Raw genomic sequence first — 18179 nt, 5'->3', positions numbered from 1 at the left:
TGTTTTCTTATTTTTTTTTACAAATAGTTTGTCAAATTAGTTTCCATATAACACCCAGTGCTCATCCCCTCAAGTGCCCTCCTCCATGCCCATCTCCCCCCTCCCCCCTATATCCATCAGTCCTCAGTTTGTTTCTCAGCATTCAAGAGTCTCTCATGGTTTGCCTCTCTCCCTTTCCCCCACCATTTCCCCCCTTCTTCTCCCCCATGTCAAGAGGTTTTTTTTTTTATGTGAAGAGGTGGGATGTGAGATTACAATAAAACAATACAATGGATCCTTGTGATGTTAGAACTGTTTAGTTATCTTGACAGTGGCGGCAGATACCAAACCAAATATTTATTATTAAAACCATACAAACACAAACACACGGGTACAAGAAAAGCTGGGGAAATCTGAGTAAGAGTAGTGAATTGTATCAATGTCAGTACCCTGGTTGTGATACTGTATGATAGTTTTGTTCAATTTAGCGTTGGGGGGAAACCACTGCAAAGTATATAAGGGATCTCTGTGTAATGTTTTTACAATAGCATGTAGACCTACAACTATCTCAAGAAAATATTCTGTTTAAAAATGTCAATCATGGAGGAGGGCACTTTGGGGATGAGCACTGAGTGTTACGTGGAAACTAATTTGACAATAAACTATTTGTAAAAAAAAAAAAAAAAAGAAAAAAAATGTCAATCTGCCAAGATAAATGAGGTGCAAAGGTGCCCTTAGGTAAAAGAAGAAATTAATTTGTGTGCTATTTCGCTATAAGAAAGTTACATATCAAGGGATAACTACACATTGCTGAGTTTGGGAGGCATCATGACTAGCTCAAGCGAGGTCATCCATTTTTGTTAACTTAGGAGATGGGAAGAGGGAAAGAGGAATGGCTTTTTGTTCCAGTAAATCCATATCTAGAACCTTATTCTTGGGAAATAGAAATGTTTATTATGGCATTACTTACAATAATAAAACACCAGAAACAATCTAAAAGTCCTTCGTTAGAAAATTGAGCAATACATGATGGTATTTCTATCATAAAATGTCATATAACCATTTAAATGAAGCTGTAAGATATACCAGTATAAGATACCAGAGAGGGAAAGGCTATGTGTGCTCTACAGTATCCAAAGAATTAGACAGTTACATGGGGATAACGAGGAGGCAAAGGCTGGCAGAGTATATATCAAGGTGTTAATAATGAACACTAAAAGAAATCCGAGACAATCTGAGAAAAGGTCAATGCAGAATGGGTATTATATTAAGTAATCACTGTAGATTTTTGTTGGGTGTAGTAATGTGTGTGTATGTTTTAAGTCCTTCCTTGCCCTTTATTCATTGGTGTTACATATTGAAGTAAATACAGATGAAATGAAATGATGTCTGGACAAATTTGCTCTAAATATTCCAGGAGTGTTTATGTATTATTTTTATACATTCAAAATAAAACAAATATTAACAGTAGTTATCTCCAGACTGTGTAATTATGGGTAACTAGTCTTTTTCTTCAGACCTTATTATATTTTCTAAGTTTTCTATGATTATCAACTAAAAAAATCAGGGGGGAGGGAAGTAAAATATATTTAGAAAAATCAGACCAGAGAAGTTATTTATACATATGTAATTGCAGTACTAATTATATTAATCTGGAGACAGTCCCTTTTAAGGGGCAATTTACCTTTAGACTTATCAGCTGAGTGGTTGCAGATGCCCTTAACTGTGGATGGTGGAACCGATTGCTCACAGCTCAGAGAATGATCCATGCAGCTGTTTTTCTGCCCAAATCACCTGCACTTGGGCCCAGGGGCTTCCTGATGCCTCCCATGGGTCTGAACAGATCTATCTTAGGCTAGTGGTTCTCAACCAGAGGAGTCCACCAGAATAACCAAGGGCAAATTTTTTTTTCAAAATACAAATACCAAATAAGTCTTCATAGGGTAGAGGCACATCTATTATCTAACAGTTCCCCAGGTGATTCTGATGGGCACATGTGGTCAAGAATCCCTGATTCACAGGCAACAACAGATGTTGGTGAGGGTGCGGAGAAGGGGGATCTCTTTTGCACTGCTCGTGGGAATGCAAACTGGTGCAGCCACTCTGCAAAACAGTTCAGAGGTTCCTCAAGAAATTAGAAGTAGAACTACCCTACGAACCAGCAATTGCACTACTGGGTATTTATCCATGCTGTTTGGAAGGGCACATGCACCCCAATGTTTACAGCAGCACTATCAACAATGGCCAAAGTATGGAAAGAGCCCAAATGTCCATCAATGGATGAATGGATAAAGAAGATGTGGTATTTATATACAATGGAATATTACTTGACAATCAGAAAGAATGAAATCTTGCCATTTGCAACTACGCGGATGGTATCATGCTAAGCAAAATTAGAGAGAGACAAATATCATATGACTTCACTCATATGAGGACTTTAAGACACAAAACAGATGAACATAAGGGAAGCAAAAATAATATAAAAATAGAATGGGGACAAAACGTAAGAGACTCTTAAATATGAAGAACAGGGTTGCTAGAGGGATTGTGGGAAGGGGATGGGCTAAATGGGTAAGAGCCATTAAGGAATCTACTCCTGAAATCATTGTTGTACTATATGCTAACAAACTTGGATGTAAATTTAAAAGAAAAGAAATTTTTAAAAAAAGAATCCCTGATTCAAATAAGAAAACTAATATATATTATATATAAAATAGGAATAATTCTTTGTGTGTATGAACTTGCTTACATATGCCTTAAATATTTTTGGAATTATATGTAAGAAGATAGTAAAAAACAGTGATTTGGGGGAGGGGAACTGGGTGGTTGGGGACAGAGAGAGACTTTTCATGGTGTTTTTAAATTGTATGGAAATAAATGCATTAGGTATTCAAAAATGGTAAAGAGTGGGAAAAAAATTTTAAGAGCCTCTGCTTTAAACACTCAGCTCTTCAGAAGCACTTTTCCTTGCTAAAGTGGTCAAATTTCTATAAAGTAGACATATTTTATGACAGAAATTTTTGCAAAAACTTTTCCCGAGAAAGCATCCAATGCTGACCTAAGAAGAACATTACAAATAATAATCTTAATGGATCTTACTTTCTGATAGTTACAGAAACCACTCACCACTTTAGAGCCACACATTTTACCATTAGAAGTACAAACAGCCTCCATGGAGGAAAGAAGAGTTTTCAATTTGCAGTAATTGTAAAGCATTTCATGAACTATCGCTGGTAGTAACAGTTGCCTGGCTTACTCACGGGCTGTAAGGTAAGCTTTTCCTTAATATCATTTTGTGCTATTTGAATTTTGTATTACCAGTATAAAAAAACAATTTTTAAACATGTGAGCATTTAAGACTGTATAACCAGGTGAAACAATACAGGTCGCCAGTTCACACCCCTATCTTTGCACTTCCGAGTTCAAAGGACAAAGCCAATTGTTTACATTTTCAAAAATCAGATTCCAATTTAAAACAATGGGGTCACCTGGAAAAGATTAACCAGCTACAGCGATGAGCTGTTACATGTAATCTAATGGCCTGGGCCATCATGGTTAATACAAAGACCAACAGGTGGAACGACAAGATAAGAACCTCTGTTCTTTAATCCAGTGGCAGTGATGCAAGTCATTTAATCTTCCTGGAGCCCAGACTTGCTCACTGATAAAATAGAAATGTTCTTTAGTCAAGAAGACTCAAGAAAATAATACTGTGGGGAGTACTATTGACTGTTTACTATACCCCACTCTATCAAGAGCACCTAGGGGATGCCTGGGTGGCTCAGTCAGTTGAGCATCTGTCTTCAGCTCAGGTCATGATCTCACGGTTCATGAGCTGGAGCCCTGCATCAGATTCTGTGCTGACAGCTCAGAGCCTGGAGCCCGCTTCAGATTGTCTCCTTCTCTGCCCCTCCCCCACTCACTCTGTCTCTCTCTCTCTCAAAAATAAATGAACATTTAACAAAAATTAAATTTTTAAATAAGTACCTTGTAGGCATACCTGAGTGGTTCAGTCGGTTAAGCGTCTGCTACTCAGGTCATGATCTCCCGGGTTCTTAGTTTGAGCCCTGTATGGGGCTGTCTGATGTCAGCGCAGAGCCCGCTTCGGATCCTTTGCCTCCCTCTCTCTGCCCCGCCCCCGTGCGCATGCGCTCTCGCTCTCTTTCGCTCAAACAAACATTAAAAAGAAAAGCACCTTGTAACAACTTTTTCAGATTTAATGCTGGGTACACAGACAAATGTGCACAACACACACAATGTTAAATCTGGAAACTTTCTCTTCCATCCCCCAAAAATTAAAATGCAGGGAACGAATGATCAGTTCTCAGAACTCAGGGTTTCACTTTGATTTTAATTTTTTTTTTTTTTTTTTTTTTTTAAAACAGTGTTCTAGTTAAAAAGGCCATGAGAAGGGTGCCTGGGCGGCTCAGTCGGTTAAGCGTCAGACTTCGGCTCAGGTCATGATCTCATGGTTCGTGGGTTCAAGCCCTGCATCCAGGCTCTGTGCTGACAACTAGCTCAAAGCCTGGAGCCTGTTTCACATTCTGTATCTCCTTTTCTCTCTGACCCTCCCCTGCTCACGCTGTCTCTCTCTCAGAAATAAATTTTTTAAAAAATTTTTAAAAAAGAAAAGGCCATGAGAATTCATTGTTGCCCTGTGTATACTTCAAAGGCACAAACACTTTTTATTTTATAATTATTTTTTATTTGTTTTCTGATTTTTAATGTTTGATTTATTTCTGAGAGAGAGACAGCATGAGCAGGGGAGGGTCAGAGAGAGAGGGAGACACAGAATCTGAAACAGGCTCCAGGCTCTGAGCTGTCAGCACAACCCATGAACCGTGAGATCATGACCTGAGCCGAAGTTGGACGCTTAACCGACTGAGCCACCCAGCCGCCCCTATAATTATTTTTCAAATATTAAGTTTATGTGGAAAATTCTGTCAACAAAATATTCATGGATTGACATAAGAAGTCACTCTCCTCCTACCCCTTCATTGTGAGGTGATTTTGACAACTGCTAAACAAGAAAAGTTCAAATAAGATTTGAATAAGGACTTCAAGTTCTCATGCTCCTAGGTCACAGGGGAATCAGCTTTCTGGAGAATCAAATTTCAACCCAGAAATGAGAAATGAGAAATTCCTAATTCAACTAATCTATATGAGATTAGTTGTCCTTGATTAAAATAAAGTTACCTTCCAAATGACCAATAGGAAATAATGCTGTGGTCCCTGCTAGTTGTTTTAAATTGATTTTTCTTTTATGTACTAACATTTCTGTCTCTTTTCAGTTTATCCCTAGGTTGTAGAAGTGAAATGACCCTCCAAAGAAAAAAATCTCCAGAAAGAAATCTACCAGTTAAGACAAGATATGACCATCAAAATTGGTATCATCACACATATAATGGGAAACCCCACAAAAAGAAAAATTAGAAAAAATCCCATTTGTATATTCACTCACCACATTTTCAAAAAAGAAAATATCCAGGGAAAAAAAGAGGGAGAAGAAACTCATCCTAAAATGAAGAGAAAATCAACAAAGCAGAAGTGCGACAGACTCAGAGGAAGTTTCCATTCATGCCCAGGCATTTCATCCCAGGAATCCCCTCAACACAGCCTTCTCTGTAATGACCAACAGCCAAACCACATCTCTCTGGGCAGCACAGTCAGTTCCAGAAGTTAAAGGATTTCTCAAAAGGTCAGGGTTGTGGACACATTGCTCAAACCAAACAGGAGAATGTAGAAATAAGAGGAAAAGCGGATGGGCGTATTAGGGCTGTGTAATACATGTGCTGGGAGTTATCCCAACAGGATTTGTAAGCAAGTCATAACTACACTGTTAGGGAGAGAATACAAGAAGCTGCTTAAAAACAAGACCTCGTGTGTCACTTCCTTCTCCACCCCAGTCAGTCAGAACCTGTTTGGTATCCTTACTCAGAGGTAAGTAATACATACAGATGTAACAGCAGTCAGGCACCCAACACTCCTAGCATCCAACCCAAACCTTGGAATTCCCCAGGGATAGGCCCTCAAAGTGATGTCAAGTCCTGGCGGATTCACTATTTTCAGTCCTTTAATAACCCTTCCACCTTAGCCAAAATCTTGGCAGCCAAGGAAACCATGTGGTAGATATTTTAAAACTGAAGCCTTTCCAGAAAAGACAACCCCCTCCCCTCAAAAAAGGAATGAACCCTGTTCCATACCTGGGAGGGTGACTCTAGGTTACAAAACTAAAAAGAGCTGTGTCCAAGTTGAAGGGTGAGCCTGCCTCAGGATCCGGGCTGCCTTGGGAATAGGAGTTTAAGGGCATAGAGGAATGCTGTAGAAATCAGTAGACCTTTTTCCTCTGCTTAGCTGAAGTTTTGCTTCATTTGGACAGCCACAGACAGCCACAGCAGCAGTTGACATTTCATGGGATACGTGGGGGACTTCTCCAAAAGCAAATGACCAAATAAATTGTAAGGATAGTATTAAAAACAGGGAGCAAGAGGTGAATCTACAACTTTAAACAGACTTAAGATATATATCAACCAATGAACAATCCAAAGAAGAAATTAAGAAAATTATATTTACAATAGCATCAAAAAGAATATTTAGGTGATGAATGGATGGAACATAGATGATACTTAGGGCAGTGCAACTGCAGTGCAACTACTCTGTATGACAGTGAAATGGCAGATACACACTATTTTGCTGTATTATTATATTGTCCAAACCAATAGAAGGTACAACACCAAAAGTGAAACCTAATGTAAACTATGGATTTTGGTTATGATGTGTCAATATAGGTTGATCATCTGTAACGAATGTACCACTCTGTTGGAGGATGATGATAATGGGGGGGGCGGGAGGCCACATGAGTGTGGGCAAGAGGTATAGGAGAAATCTCTGTATTCTCCAGTTTTACTATGAACCTAAAACTGTCTAATAAAGTCTATTAGAAAAATAAAATAAGATACTTAGGAATAAACTTAACCAAAATGGGGGAAGACTTAAACAGTGAAAACTATGAAACTAAAGGAAAGAAATTAAAGACATAAATAAATGGAAAAATATCTCATGTTCATGGATTATAACACTTAACATTATTAAATATTCATAAAAGCAATCTCTACATTCAATGAAACCCCAACGGCCTTTTTAGTAGAAATAGATTCATATGGAATCTCAAAGGACCCCAAATAGCCAAAACCATTTTGAGAAAGGAAAACAAAGCTGGAGGCTTCACACTTTCTCATTTCAAAACATATCACAAAGCTACAATAATTAAAATAAGTGTAGTTCTTGCATAAAGACATATAGACCAATAGAACAGAATAGACAGCCCAGAAATAAATCCGCATGTATATGATCAAATGATTTTTTACAAAGGAGCCAACTCTACACAACGGGGAAAGAGAATCTCTTTAACAGATCGTGTTGGGAAAACTAGGCATCTACATGTAAAAGAAAGAAGCTGGGCCCATGCTTTACACCATACACAAAAATTAACTAAAAATGGATTAAAGGTCTAAAGTAAAACTAAAACTATAAAATTCCTAGAAGAAAGCATAGAGGGAAATCTTCACAACACTGGAATGGGCAATGCTTTCTTGGGTATGACACCAAAAGCATAGGCAGCAAAAGCAAAAACAGACAAATGGAACTACATCAAACTTAAAAACTTCTATGCATCAAAAGAAACAGAGAGTGAAAAAAGCAATCTATAAAATGGGAAAAACTATTTGCAAACTATTTATCTGATAAAGGGTTATAAAGAGCTCCTATGCTTAACAACAACAAAAAATAAAAAAAAATAAAAAAAACACCTGACTTAAAAAATGGTCATAGGACCTAAATAGACTTTTCTCCAAAGAAGGTATACAAATAACCAATATGCTTATGAAAAGATGCTCAACATCACTAATCATCAGGGAAATGCAAATCCAAACCACAATGAACTATTACTTCATGCCTCTTAGGAAGGCCATGATCCAAAAAAAAGCTGGAAAATAACAAGTTTTGGTAAGAATGTGGAGAAATTAGAATACTTGGTACACTGTTGGTGGGAATGTAAAATGGTACAGACATTATATGGAAAATAGAATGGAGGTTCCTGAAAATTTTTTAAAGAATTACCATGTAGAGAGAATATAGAAATTCAGTAATCCCACTTCTGAGTATATACCCAAAAGAATTAAAAACAGGGTCTCGAGGAGATATTTGCACACTCATATTCATTGCATTATTATTCACAATAGCCAAGAGGTGGAAGCAATCTAAATGCCCATCAATACATTAATGAATTCTAAAAATGTAGTATATACATACCATGGAATATTATTCAACCTTTACAAAGAAGAAAATCCTGTCATATACTATAGCATGGATGAGTCTTGAGAACATAATGCTAAGTGAAATTAAGCCAGTCATAAAAAGACAAATACTGCATGATTCTACTTTGTATGAAGAATCTAAAGTAGTCAAACTCAGAAACAGAAGCAGAATGGTGATTACCAGGGATTGAGGGGAGAGGGAAAAGAGTTCAATGGATATAAATTTTCAGTTTTACAAAATGAAAAAGTTCTAGAGATCTGGTGTACAACAATGTACATATAGTTACTAACTGTACAATAAAAATGGTTAGGATAGTAAATTTTATGTTTTTTACCACAATAAAAAAAAAACAAACAGATCAACCAACTGCAATGTGTGGAACTCATCTGTAGCTTGATTCAAATAAGTGATAAATAAATTTATGAGATAATAGGAGAAAATTGAATGCTGACTGGATATTTGATATTAATGCATTAATTTTTGTGTGTGATAATGAATGGAGTTTTTATGTGATTCCTCTCCTTTCAGATAATCAAACATTTTATGGGTGAGATAATATCTGGAATTTGCCTTGAAATAATCCAGCAGGGATGGGAGGTATGGAGGAATCAAGATGGCCATGAGTTGAGACTTATTAAAGCTAGATGATGGTGGGGCGCCGGGGTGGCTTAGTCGGTTAAGCGTCCGACTTTCGCTTGGGTCATGATCTCGCGGTTCGTGGGTTCAAGCCCCGCGTCGGGCTCTGTGCTGACTGCCAGCTCAGAGCCTGGAGCCTGTTTCAGTCTGTGACTCCCTCTCTCTCTAAAACCTCCCCTGCTCACGCTGTTTCTCTCTCTCTTCTAGAAATAAATAAAAATATTAAAAAAAAAAAAAAGCTAGATGATGGATACATGGAGGTCATGTAATTATGTCCTGTCTACTGTTATGGTTTTTTCCATAGCAAAGACTAAAATGAACATAAAGCAGGTGCCTCTGGGGTGGGGGTGGGGGCCGGTATTGAATTATTGGGTATTTATACTTTGCCTTAGGACTCATCTACCAAGTCTCCCTCTTCTCTTGCTAATGGTGTCCCTTCAGGGTGAATCCAGGTGTTTTGTGTTGACAGCATTCTCTAAAACCTTTGGTCTCTTCCACTAAGCAACAAAACAAGGAACTCAGCCAATTTTTAAAAGTGAAAAAACTCAGGGACAGCAACTTGGGCTTAGTTGAGCACTTCATTGTTTTACCGACAGCTGTGAGTTACGGTTTTAGGAATGTTGTATTTCAATAAGCATTGCTAGATTGGCTGGCTAGATTCACTGCCCAACAGTCCACAGGGTCCCTGAAGGAGCTGCAGGCCACTCCAGAGCCCCAGCACCTGGCACGCACACATTAGCGCAGGGCAGGGGTCACTGCCTAGGTGGAGCAGAGAATGGGGAGAAGACAACCCCAAAGGAGGGAATGATAAGGGCACCAGGCACAGACAGAAAAGACGCAGCAAAACCGTTGTGCTTAGTTGGAAATGTTGTTCGAGGCAGGCTCTTCCCTAGAAGAAGGACGGACACTCTCTTCCACTCCCTGCACTGCGCGGCTCCCTGCCCCGGCCTGCTCTTCCTCCAACACCTCCCACACAGAAACAGTGCCAGTTCTCAGGAGGCTGACGTTTCCCAAACTTAGAATAAGGACAGTGGGGACGTGAGGGCCACTCAGATTCCTCACTCTTACCCCAGACCTCCTCTTCCCTTACCAGCCAGAGGGTGAGGACAGTAATAGCCAAACCAAATACCAAAGAAGACAGAGAAGCCCAGGTTAATTTCTACTGCCACCGAGTGCTCGCTTCGGCAGCACATATTCTACTGCCACTGGCATTTATGTTTTAATAGCTTGATGACCCACCGAGAGAAGCCCTTATGATGAGTATCTTTGGTAAAAGAATATACAATTAAAATAATCTATTGTGATATCTATACAAGTGGTTCAAAAAGAAACTACTTTGACAAGAAACTATGTTATAACACTTTAATAATTTCAATAGAACCAACTTCAGGAACAGATGCATACATACATAAAATTCAGACAATTGAACAGTGTACTCAAATGCATCAAATTCTTAAAAATCCCCAAAATGGATTCACAGATATGAAAAGGTAATTTTAAAGCAGTGCAGACTAGAGTAAAACAGACAAGATTATTACTTTGCATTTACCAATAAGACAACAGCCTGTAGATACATTAGACCTTTATGAGAACACCTGTAAGGAATGTTAGAGACTCATTAAAAAGGAATACAATTGATCTCAGAAAGATGAATTTATAGTTAATAATTTCTTTGGTCCTCCAAGTCACATCTGTTTTTACTTTAAAATACCAAACATGAGTTGAGTGTTTCATTCTAGTTCTAAATGTCTAAATGTTGAGCAGGATAATGTTTATATCAGATTAGATTTTTTTAAAGGAGCTCAGAATGAATTAACACTATTTCAGAAACTCCAAATATAGAAAAATATAGGAAACAGAAGTAGGAAGAATTTTTTTTTAAACAGCACTTCTGGGGGCGTCTGGATGGCTCAGTCGGTTAAGCAAACAACTCTTGGTTTTGGCTCAGGTCATGATCTCATGGGTTCGTGAGATCAAGCCCCACATTGGGCTCTGTGCACTGACAGATTTTCTCTCTGCCTCTCTCTCTCTGCCCCTCCTCTGTGCATGTGCACTCCCTCTCTCTCTCTCAAAAATAAATAAATAAACTTTAAAAAATAAATAAATAAACATCACTTCTTCCACCTTGTCCCATCATAAGTCAAATGACATCAAAGTGGCAGAGTTAGGACCACCAAGATTAAAGTAAGCACTGTAATTAGTTCTTCTTAAGGTAATGGAATAAATCTGAATAGCATGATGTCAACCAAATAAGAGACTTTTCCATGGAATGACTGTTGTTGTGTTTTTGCAGGGGAGTTGGGTTTTTTCTTTGTTGTTTTAATATGGCCCACACTGCCCCAGTGGAGGAAATTTCAGGTAGTCATTAATAAGGCAACAGCTTCCTGGAAGAAAAGACATATACCACTTGAACAGTTATACTGAAGACAAGACCCACAGGGACCACAAGAGGAGCCAGTATGGGGGCTTCCTATATTTTCCAGTAATTCCAGAAAATTACAGTCCATTTTCATAGGCACCAAGAATGCGGCATTCATTAACACTGGATATCACAACTCAGTCCAGTTAGTTCATTCTGCAATCTTTCATATTCACAGAAGCTATGGTTCCGTAGACCTGAAAATGATGGACATTCTCAAAAGTTTCTGGAAATACTTAGAAAAATACTTGATAAGGTTTTTTAAAAAAAGTTTTGAGACATCTACAAGGAATACACAAAGTAAGCATGAAAGAGACTTCTAAAGGTAAAATTGTGAGGACTAGTTATTTGCAGTATTGGTACTGATGTCTCATAAAATAACGGTTTTTTAAAAAATGGCAAAGGCATCTACACTCTAAGTGGTGTGATATTCTCATCAAGGCACAGAGAGTTAAATGTCTAAATCCTTGTATGTTGACATGGGAATACACTTATAAACAAATTCCTTGTACTTGAATTTAAAAAAGAATAGAAAGTAGAAATGTGCCTTTTTAGCTCACAGTAAAATCGAAAACATAGATATTCCACCACCTTCCTTTGATGACTAACATTACAACGGAATAGTTAAAAAAATAAATATGTAAAAACAAAGTGCCCTGGCAGTTTAATAAGTGTGATTCAAGTGGAGCCTGTTGGACTTTGTGTTTGCAGAGCAATGCTGCTCGCTGTACAGGAATTATTTTAAGCACTACACCATTTTTGTTTGGGGAGGAGAAAAAAACAGTATATTGACCATAGTTTCCTCCCATTCCCAACATTCCGATGCTTATGAACCCAATTACCGTAGTATTTGAACAAAATACTTGAGTTTTTCTTCCTTTCCAGCACCCAATGGTTATCCAAATGGCAGTGGTTTTGTGCATGTAACTTACACTATTTCGCAGTTTCCTTGACAGTTACCACTAACAGGTGGCAAGAAGAAAGTAGAGGGCTCACCCCATTATTAATTATTTTTATTTGATTTGCTATAAATAATTATTAAACACAATTAGTGACAAGGGATAAAGTCCACATCTGTAACAACTGAAAACGGAATGTACAAACAGTTAAGACCAGACAAACAATGTTTCTAACAGCACAATCAGCAAACCACAGGACATACGCTGAAGTTCAACTCTTAATGAGAGTTAGAAACTCTTCCCGAGTCTTTGGATCTTCCCGGAACACACCCAACATCGTGCTGGTCACAGTTTTGCTGTTCATTTTCTGTACCCCTCGCATTACCATACACATGTGTCTACAAAACAAGACAACAAAAGTGGCTTAAAGAAATTGACAGTTGCTGGTTTGGTTTTCAAAGTAAAAAGCAAGCCAAAAAGTTAAACGTGATTATACTGAGTTCACAGCTACCAGGTGTATCCAATATCACTTCTTAGATTTGACCTTAAGTTTTCATTTAAGTTTCTCACTGGTTGAGTCTTTGGTGCATCTAGCAGACAGGGGAGAAAACGGAATTTTCTTTCTTGTGAAAATACTACAAGGGTTCCTCAGAAAGACAACAACTTCTGGATAAAATGAGATGCAGAATTGGGAGAAAACGGAATTTTCTTTCTTGTGAAAATACTACAAGGGTTACTCAGAAAGACAACAACTTCTGGATAAAATAAGATGCAGAATTTTCACTTGAACAATCTTTAGGACCAAGACCACACAATGCTAGCTTAGGTGTTGGGAGAAATACTGAAGTGGGCTGGTCTCACCAGGCAGGATCCAGAGAACAGTGACCACAGTGAGACTAAGCAACCAGAGAGGCCAGACAGCGTGCACAGCACAGAGCCCATGCCATGCCAGAAGAATGGTTAAGATGTGTGCAATTCCCATAATTCATTCTAACTTAAATAAGTGTCTTCGGGCACCCTTTGCACACCATCTGAGCTCCATTTTTTAAAATGTGTGACAAAATGTTAGGAAGAGTCTGTTTAGAGCAACAAAGAGCTGAAGAAGAAATCAAGAGAAGACATAACATGCTACTGGCTGCATGAATCACTACGCTGATGACTCCCTACACCTCCATAACCCTCACCAAAAACAAACAAAACCCTGTCTCCTGTACCATAGTTCCTTACATCAGCAACACAGTAAATGAAAGAGGTTTAAAAAAAAAAAAAAAAAGCTTCAGGCTCAGAGATCAAAAATGGGACAGTGTCAGTTGTGCACGACCACCCAGCGCAGGAAACAGAGCAGCACAAAATATTTCTGCGCACCACAGGACATTATTAAAGGCAAACATGGACTTACGTTGCTTCCACTACCACCCCAACTCCGGCGGGCCGCAAGGCTTCTGTGATGGCTACCGCGATTTGTTTCGTAAGACGCTCTTGCACTGTGGGTGTGACAAGAAGCTCAGTTTAGGAGTCTGACACACACAGCCGTCTTTAGAGTATTCGTTGTCTTTAGAATATTTGAATTCTTAAAAACCAGACTTCTGGGAGGTTTCAGAGCCAAGGCACACCAGCTTTTTCCCAGTTTGCTTTGGCTGCTGCCTGGACCACAGGAGGCAGCTGTTCAATTCCCTCACCTGCAGAGTAAGTACTGAAGGGGGCTCAGTACCACTGGAGGAAACGGATAAGAATGACAGCTGTCTCTTAGGTGTGCAGTAAAACCAACACAATACTGATAACAAGCACCTCCAAGCAAATGAATAAATAACTCGCAACCGGACTAACAAAGGCGCTACAGTCCAGCTACTGAATTGTATGTAGAGCTGAAAACCAACAGTTTAACCCAAGCAATGGAGTTCCTGTACTGAATAAACAACTCATCTCTGAAAACACATTAAGAATGTTCACTGCAGCACTGCATATATTTGAAAACTGACAAAATCTTCAAACCTTTATTAGAGCAAGAATTGGTTAAATCAAGCCCCAGCACAGCCCTACAATGGAATGCTAAACAGCAAAATGAATGAAATAGTTACATGCATATGGGGAAAAAAAGTTTGATTTGTCAAGTGAAAAAAAAATAGAGGGTAAAAAGTGAAGCCCATACATACAATATGAGGCCATTTAAAAAATATAATAAAAATAAATTGAAAATATTGGTAAATGCGTAAAATATGAAGGAGTGTGCAAATACAGCAACGATTATTTCTGGAGGCTTGAAACACCGCAGACTTTCCCTTTCTATCTTATACTCCTGTGAGGCTTTAATTTTGGTAGGTCATATGTATTATACTTGAAATAAGAACAACAAAACATACTTTTTCCTTAAGAAAAAAATGTTTTTCTGTAAATAAAAGTTTAAAAGTTTACCTTGTAATCGTCTACTATAGATTTCTACAATCCTAGAAAAGAAAGAATTGTTTTAGTTAATCATAAATTAGTTTGAAGTGGAATTGGTACAGCTTCTTCAAAAGACTAAAAGGAGTTTATTGAAGCAATTGTAGGGTGTGGACAAGAGACTGAATCTTCTAGGAGGAGAAAAGATACAAAATCTACATGGAAATGAGAAGACGGAGGTTCTTGAGGAGACCACCAAGCATGACACAGAGTGGTACTTCCTGATGTCCCCAAAGAGAAAATTAAATGAACATTCACTTAGGAAAAACACAATAAGAGGTAATTTTAGAGCTCCCAAGTTGTCAATTTTAGGCCAAATCTCAAGTGTTCTAATTAATCATATTGTTTAATCACAGCTTAAAGTTCAAGTTAAAAATAAAAAGACTATTTGTTAATTAATAGCAGGCCACTGTCAACTATTGTACCCACTAAACCTATTAGGATAATCAGATTAGAACTGAACAGACCTCTTCAGACATCTCTTTATAAGATAGATCTATATAAGCACTCAATACGATTAACTCCCCAAAATAAAAGCCTCCTGATCTTAGCTTATAACACAATCTGTCGACTGATGGGTTTTCCACTTTCAACATCTTTCACTCTAGTTGTGAAATGTAAAGATGGCCACGTGAATCACTCATTTGAAGATAACAATTCACGTTAAGGATCTTCCCTTAAAATTCGACCTTTTAGTCCTGAGTTTGGACTCAATTTGAGGATCACCTCACCTGTGAGGCATTTCATGGCTCTTCTCCCCCACCACTATGCTGCTCAGATAAAACTGAAAAGTTGTTCCTTTATACCCATTACAGTCAATAAAGTCAGTAATGGGTGTGACACCCTGTTTACCACTCATTCTGAAGGTGGGAGCCACCCTTATTCTTCTTCGTGTTTCTGGCAGATTTATAACATTGAAGGAATACATGTTTTCAATTTTGAACAAAAACCTGAGGAAGGATGGTATTCAAACTCCTGGATAGGACTCATTTCTTCTGGGTCAAATTTTTCTATTTATTACTTCTGACAGTTCTCCAGGTGATTATTTTCTGTTGTATTAATAGGAAATGCCATTGCTTTAAAAATTAGTAATGGAAGGGTGTCTGAGTGACTCCGTCTTGATTTCAGCCCAGGTCATGATCTGATAGTTCATGAGATGGAGCCCTGTGTCATGCTCCATGCTGACACCTTCTTCCTCTCTCTCTCTCCCCCTCCCCAGCTTGCACACGTGCTCTTTCCCTCTCTCTCAAAAATTAACTTAGAAAAATAAAATAAAATAAATAAAATAAAAAATTAGTAATGTCTTCCGTCTCATAGTCATTTCTTTTAAGAATTTCAGGTTCAACATTAGACAACAGTGATATCAGGCACCCATATTTTACTCTACACTTTAATAGGAATGCCTCTAACATTTGCTATCACCCATGATGCCTGCCTGTTTCTGAGAGATAGCCACTCTCCTGCTAAAGGAAGGCCATTCATGCAGATCATTGAGTGCCTTCTGTGTATATGATTATATGATGAGCAGGGTCCCTATGCTCAGAGTGTTTATAATTTATTCCTAGTTTACTCATTTTTCATTTTCAAGTAAGCAGTAGGCATTGAATTTCTGTCTTCTCGGCGTTAAAAACAATCATATAGTTTCCCTGAATTAAAGAAAAGAACATCTTTATTTTGCCCTCTTCCTTGAAGGTATTTTAAGAGGTATTTGTTGAAAGTAGAATTCTAGGGGTGTCTGGGTGGCTCAGTCGGTTGAGTGTCTGACTTTGGCTCAGGCCATGATCTTGGGGTTCATTAGTTCAAGCCCCATGTCGGGCTCTGTGCTGATAGCTCAGAGCCTAGTATCAGCTCAGAGCCTGGAGCCTGCTTTGGAATCTGAGTCTCTCTCTCTCTCTGCCCCTCCCCCACTCATGCTCTCTCTCAAAAATAAACAAACATTAAAAAGAAAGAATTCTAATTTGACACGGATATTTATTTGCCTTTTAATGTTGCCATTAGCAAACAATATCAGTCTAATTGTCTTTACCCTATAGGTAATATTTTTCTCTGCAGCTGCTTTTATGACATTTCAGAATGTGTACTCTGAGGTTTTCTATGTTGTGTGTAGGTGGGGATTTAATTTTATTTGCCCTCTTTGGGATTGATTAGGGTCCCTAAATCTAAAGAATGACTTTTTACCCATGTGTTCCACAAACATTTTTGGCCTTTATCTTCTCTAATATTGCACTTACCCCATTACCTCTGTGATCTCCAGGAATTTCAATTAAGGACATATTAGACCTCAGTCTTCCATGTCTCTTACATTCTCATTCATATTTTCCACCTAGCTCTCTGTGTTACATTCTGTGGAATTTCTTCAGACCTTTTTTCCAGTTCACTATTTTTTACTATGTCTAACCTGTTATTTAATGTAACTGTATTGGGCTTCAATCCAATTATCACTTTTCTTTCTAGAAATTTTATTTGGTTGTTTTTTTTAAATCTAATTCTGAAAATGTGCCACACTTTCAGTATTCTCAATTTCTAACATATTCATTGTATATTCTGCATCTGCTAGCTTCAGTCTCTCCCCTCTTTGACTATTTGTTTCATCTGACTCTGACCCATGGTAGTTTTTTTTTTTTTTAACTTTTGATAAACTCATGCTCCTTGGAATTCTTTGAAGCTGAAATAAAAGTGCATCAGAGAATGAGCCCTTGTCTCTTCCAAGTGCTAGAAGGGTACCTCATTGGCAACATTTTAAATTAAGTTACTCCCTTGGGTTTTCTGAGGACCATACAGGATGATGTAAATTTTGAGCATAAACCCTTGTGAATACATAGCTACAGGTTCTTTTTCTTACTCTCCCCAGAACAAAGCTAACAGGTAATCTCTCTCTCTCAATTTGGGGTAGAATAGGGAAGACAGAACTCTGGATTTGACTCCAGTGCCAGCTAATTCTTGTGAATTCTTACTGGAATTGCTTACACTTCCATCAATGTATGAAACGTTCACACACATTAGATCTCAGTATGCTATACTAGGAGAGATATCATTACCATCTAGTTTACCATACTCCCAGAATCTATAGTTCTTGGAGTTAACTTCCCTGGGTCATGATGAAAACAATACTTGTGCCTGTTAGAGTAGGAGTTTTTTGTATTTGGGATTTTCACAACTACATTCATAAGTGAGATTAGTCTATAATCTTTTTAAATGCTAGCTTTATCAGACTTTTATCAGGAAATTATTTTATCAGGAAATTAATCATCAAATTAATTGTATAGCTTTTCAGGTTTACCTGAATCATTTATGCAACACTGGAATTAGTGGTTACTTGGAAGTTGCCTTTTTTTTTTAATGTTTATTCACTTTTTTGAGAGACAGAGACAGATAGAGCACGAGCAGGGGAGGGACAGAGAGAGAGGGAGACATAGAATCCGAAGCAGGCTCCAGGCTTTGAGCTAGCTGTCAGCACTGAGCCCGATGTGGGGCTCGAACCCACAAACTGC

At 38.2% G+C, this 18179-nt stretch overlaps 1 protein-coding gene across 2 annotated transcripts in view; it reads right to left on the bottom strand.

Annotated features, from left to right (window-relative positions):
- Positions 1-10972: 10972 nt before the first annotated feature.
- The window catches only part of GCH1 (GTP cyclohydrolase 1), a 51263-nt gene continuing 44056 nt past the window's right edge, over positions 10973-18179 (bottom strand). Inside the window, exons 4-6 of one of the 2 annotated variants that reach the window (XM_039240468.1) lie at positions 14662-14693; positions 13649-13733; positions 10973-12647 (exon numbers count right to left, since the gene is read on the bottom strand). In XM_039240468.1, coding sequence (XP_039096399.1) covers positions 12521-12647; positions 13649-13733; positions 14662-14693 — 244 coding nt within the window. In that variant the 3' untranslated portion in view covers positions 10973-12520. The remainder of the gene's footprint in view (positions 12648-13648; positions 13734-14661; positions 14694-18179) is intronic. The other variant, XM_039240470.1, reaches the window with a different exon arrangement.

This window comes from Hyaena hyaena, unplaced genomic scaffold (genome assembly GCF_003009895.1).
Source record: "Hyaena hyaena isolate Hyena2069 unplaced genomic scaffold, ASM300989v1 scaffold_175, whole genome shotgun sequence".
Lineage (NCBI taxonomy): Eukaryota > Metazoa > Chordata > Mammalia > Carnivora > Hyaenidae > Hyaena > Hyaena hyaena.
The sequence above is the reverse complement of the archived record's forward strand: the minus strand, read 5'-3'. Positions and strand labels throughout refer to the sequence as shown.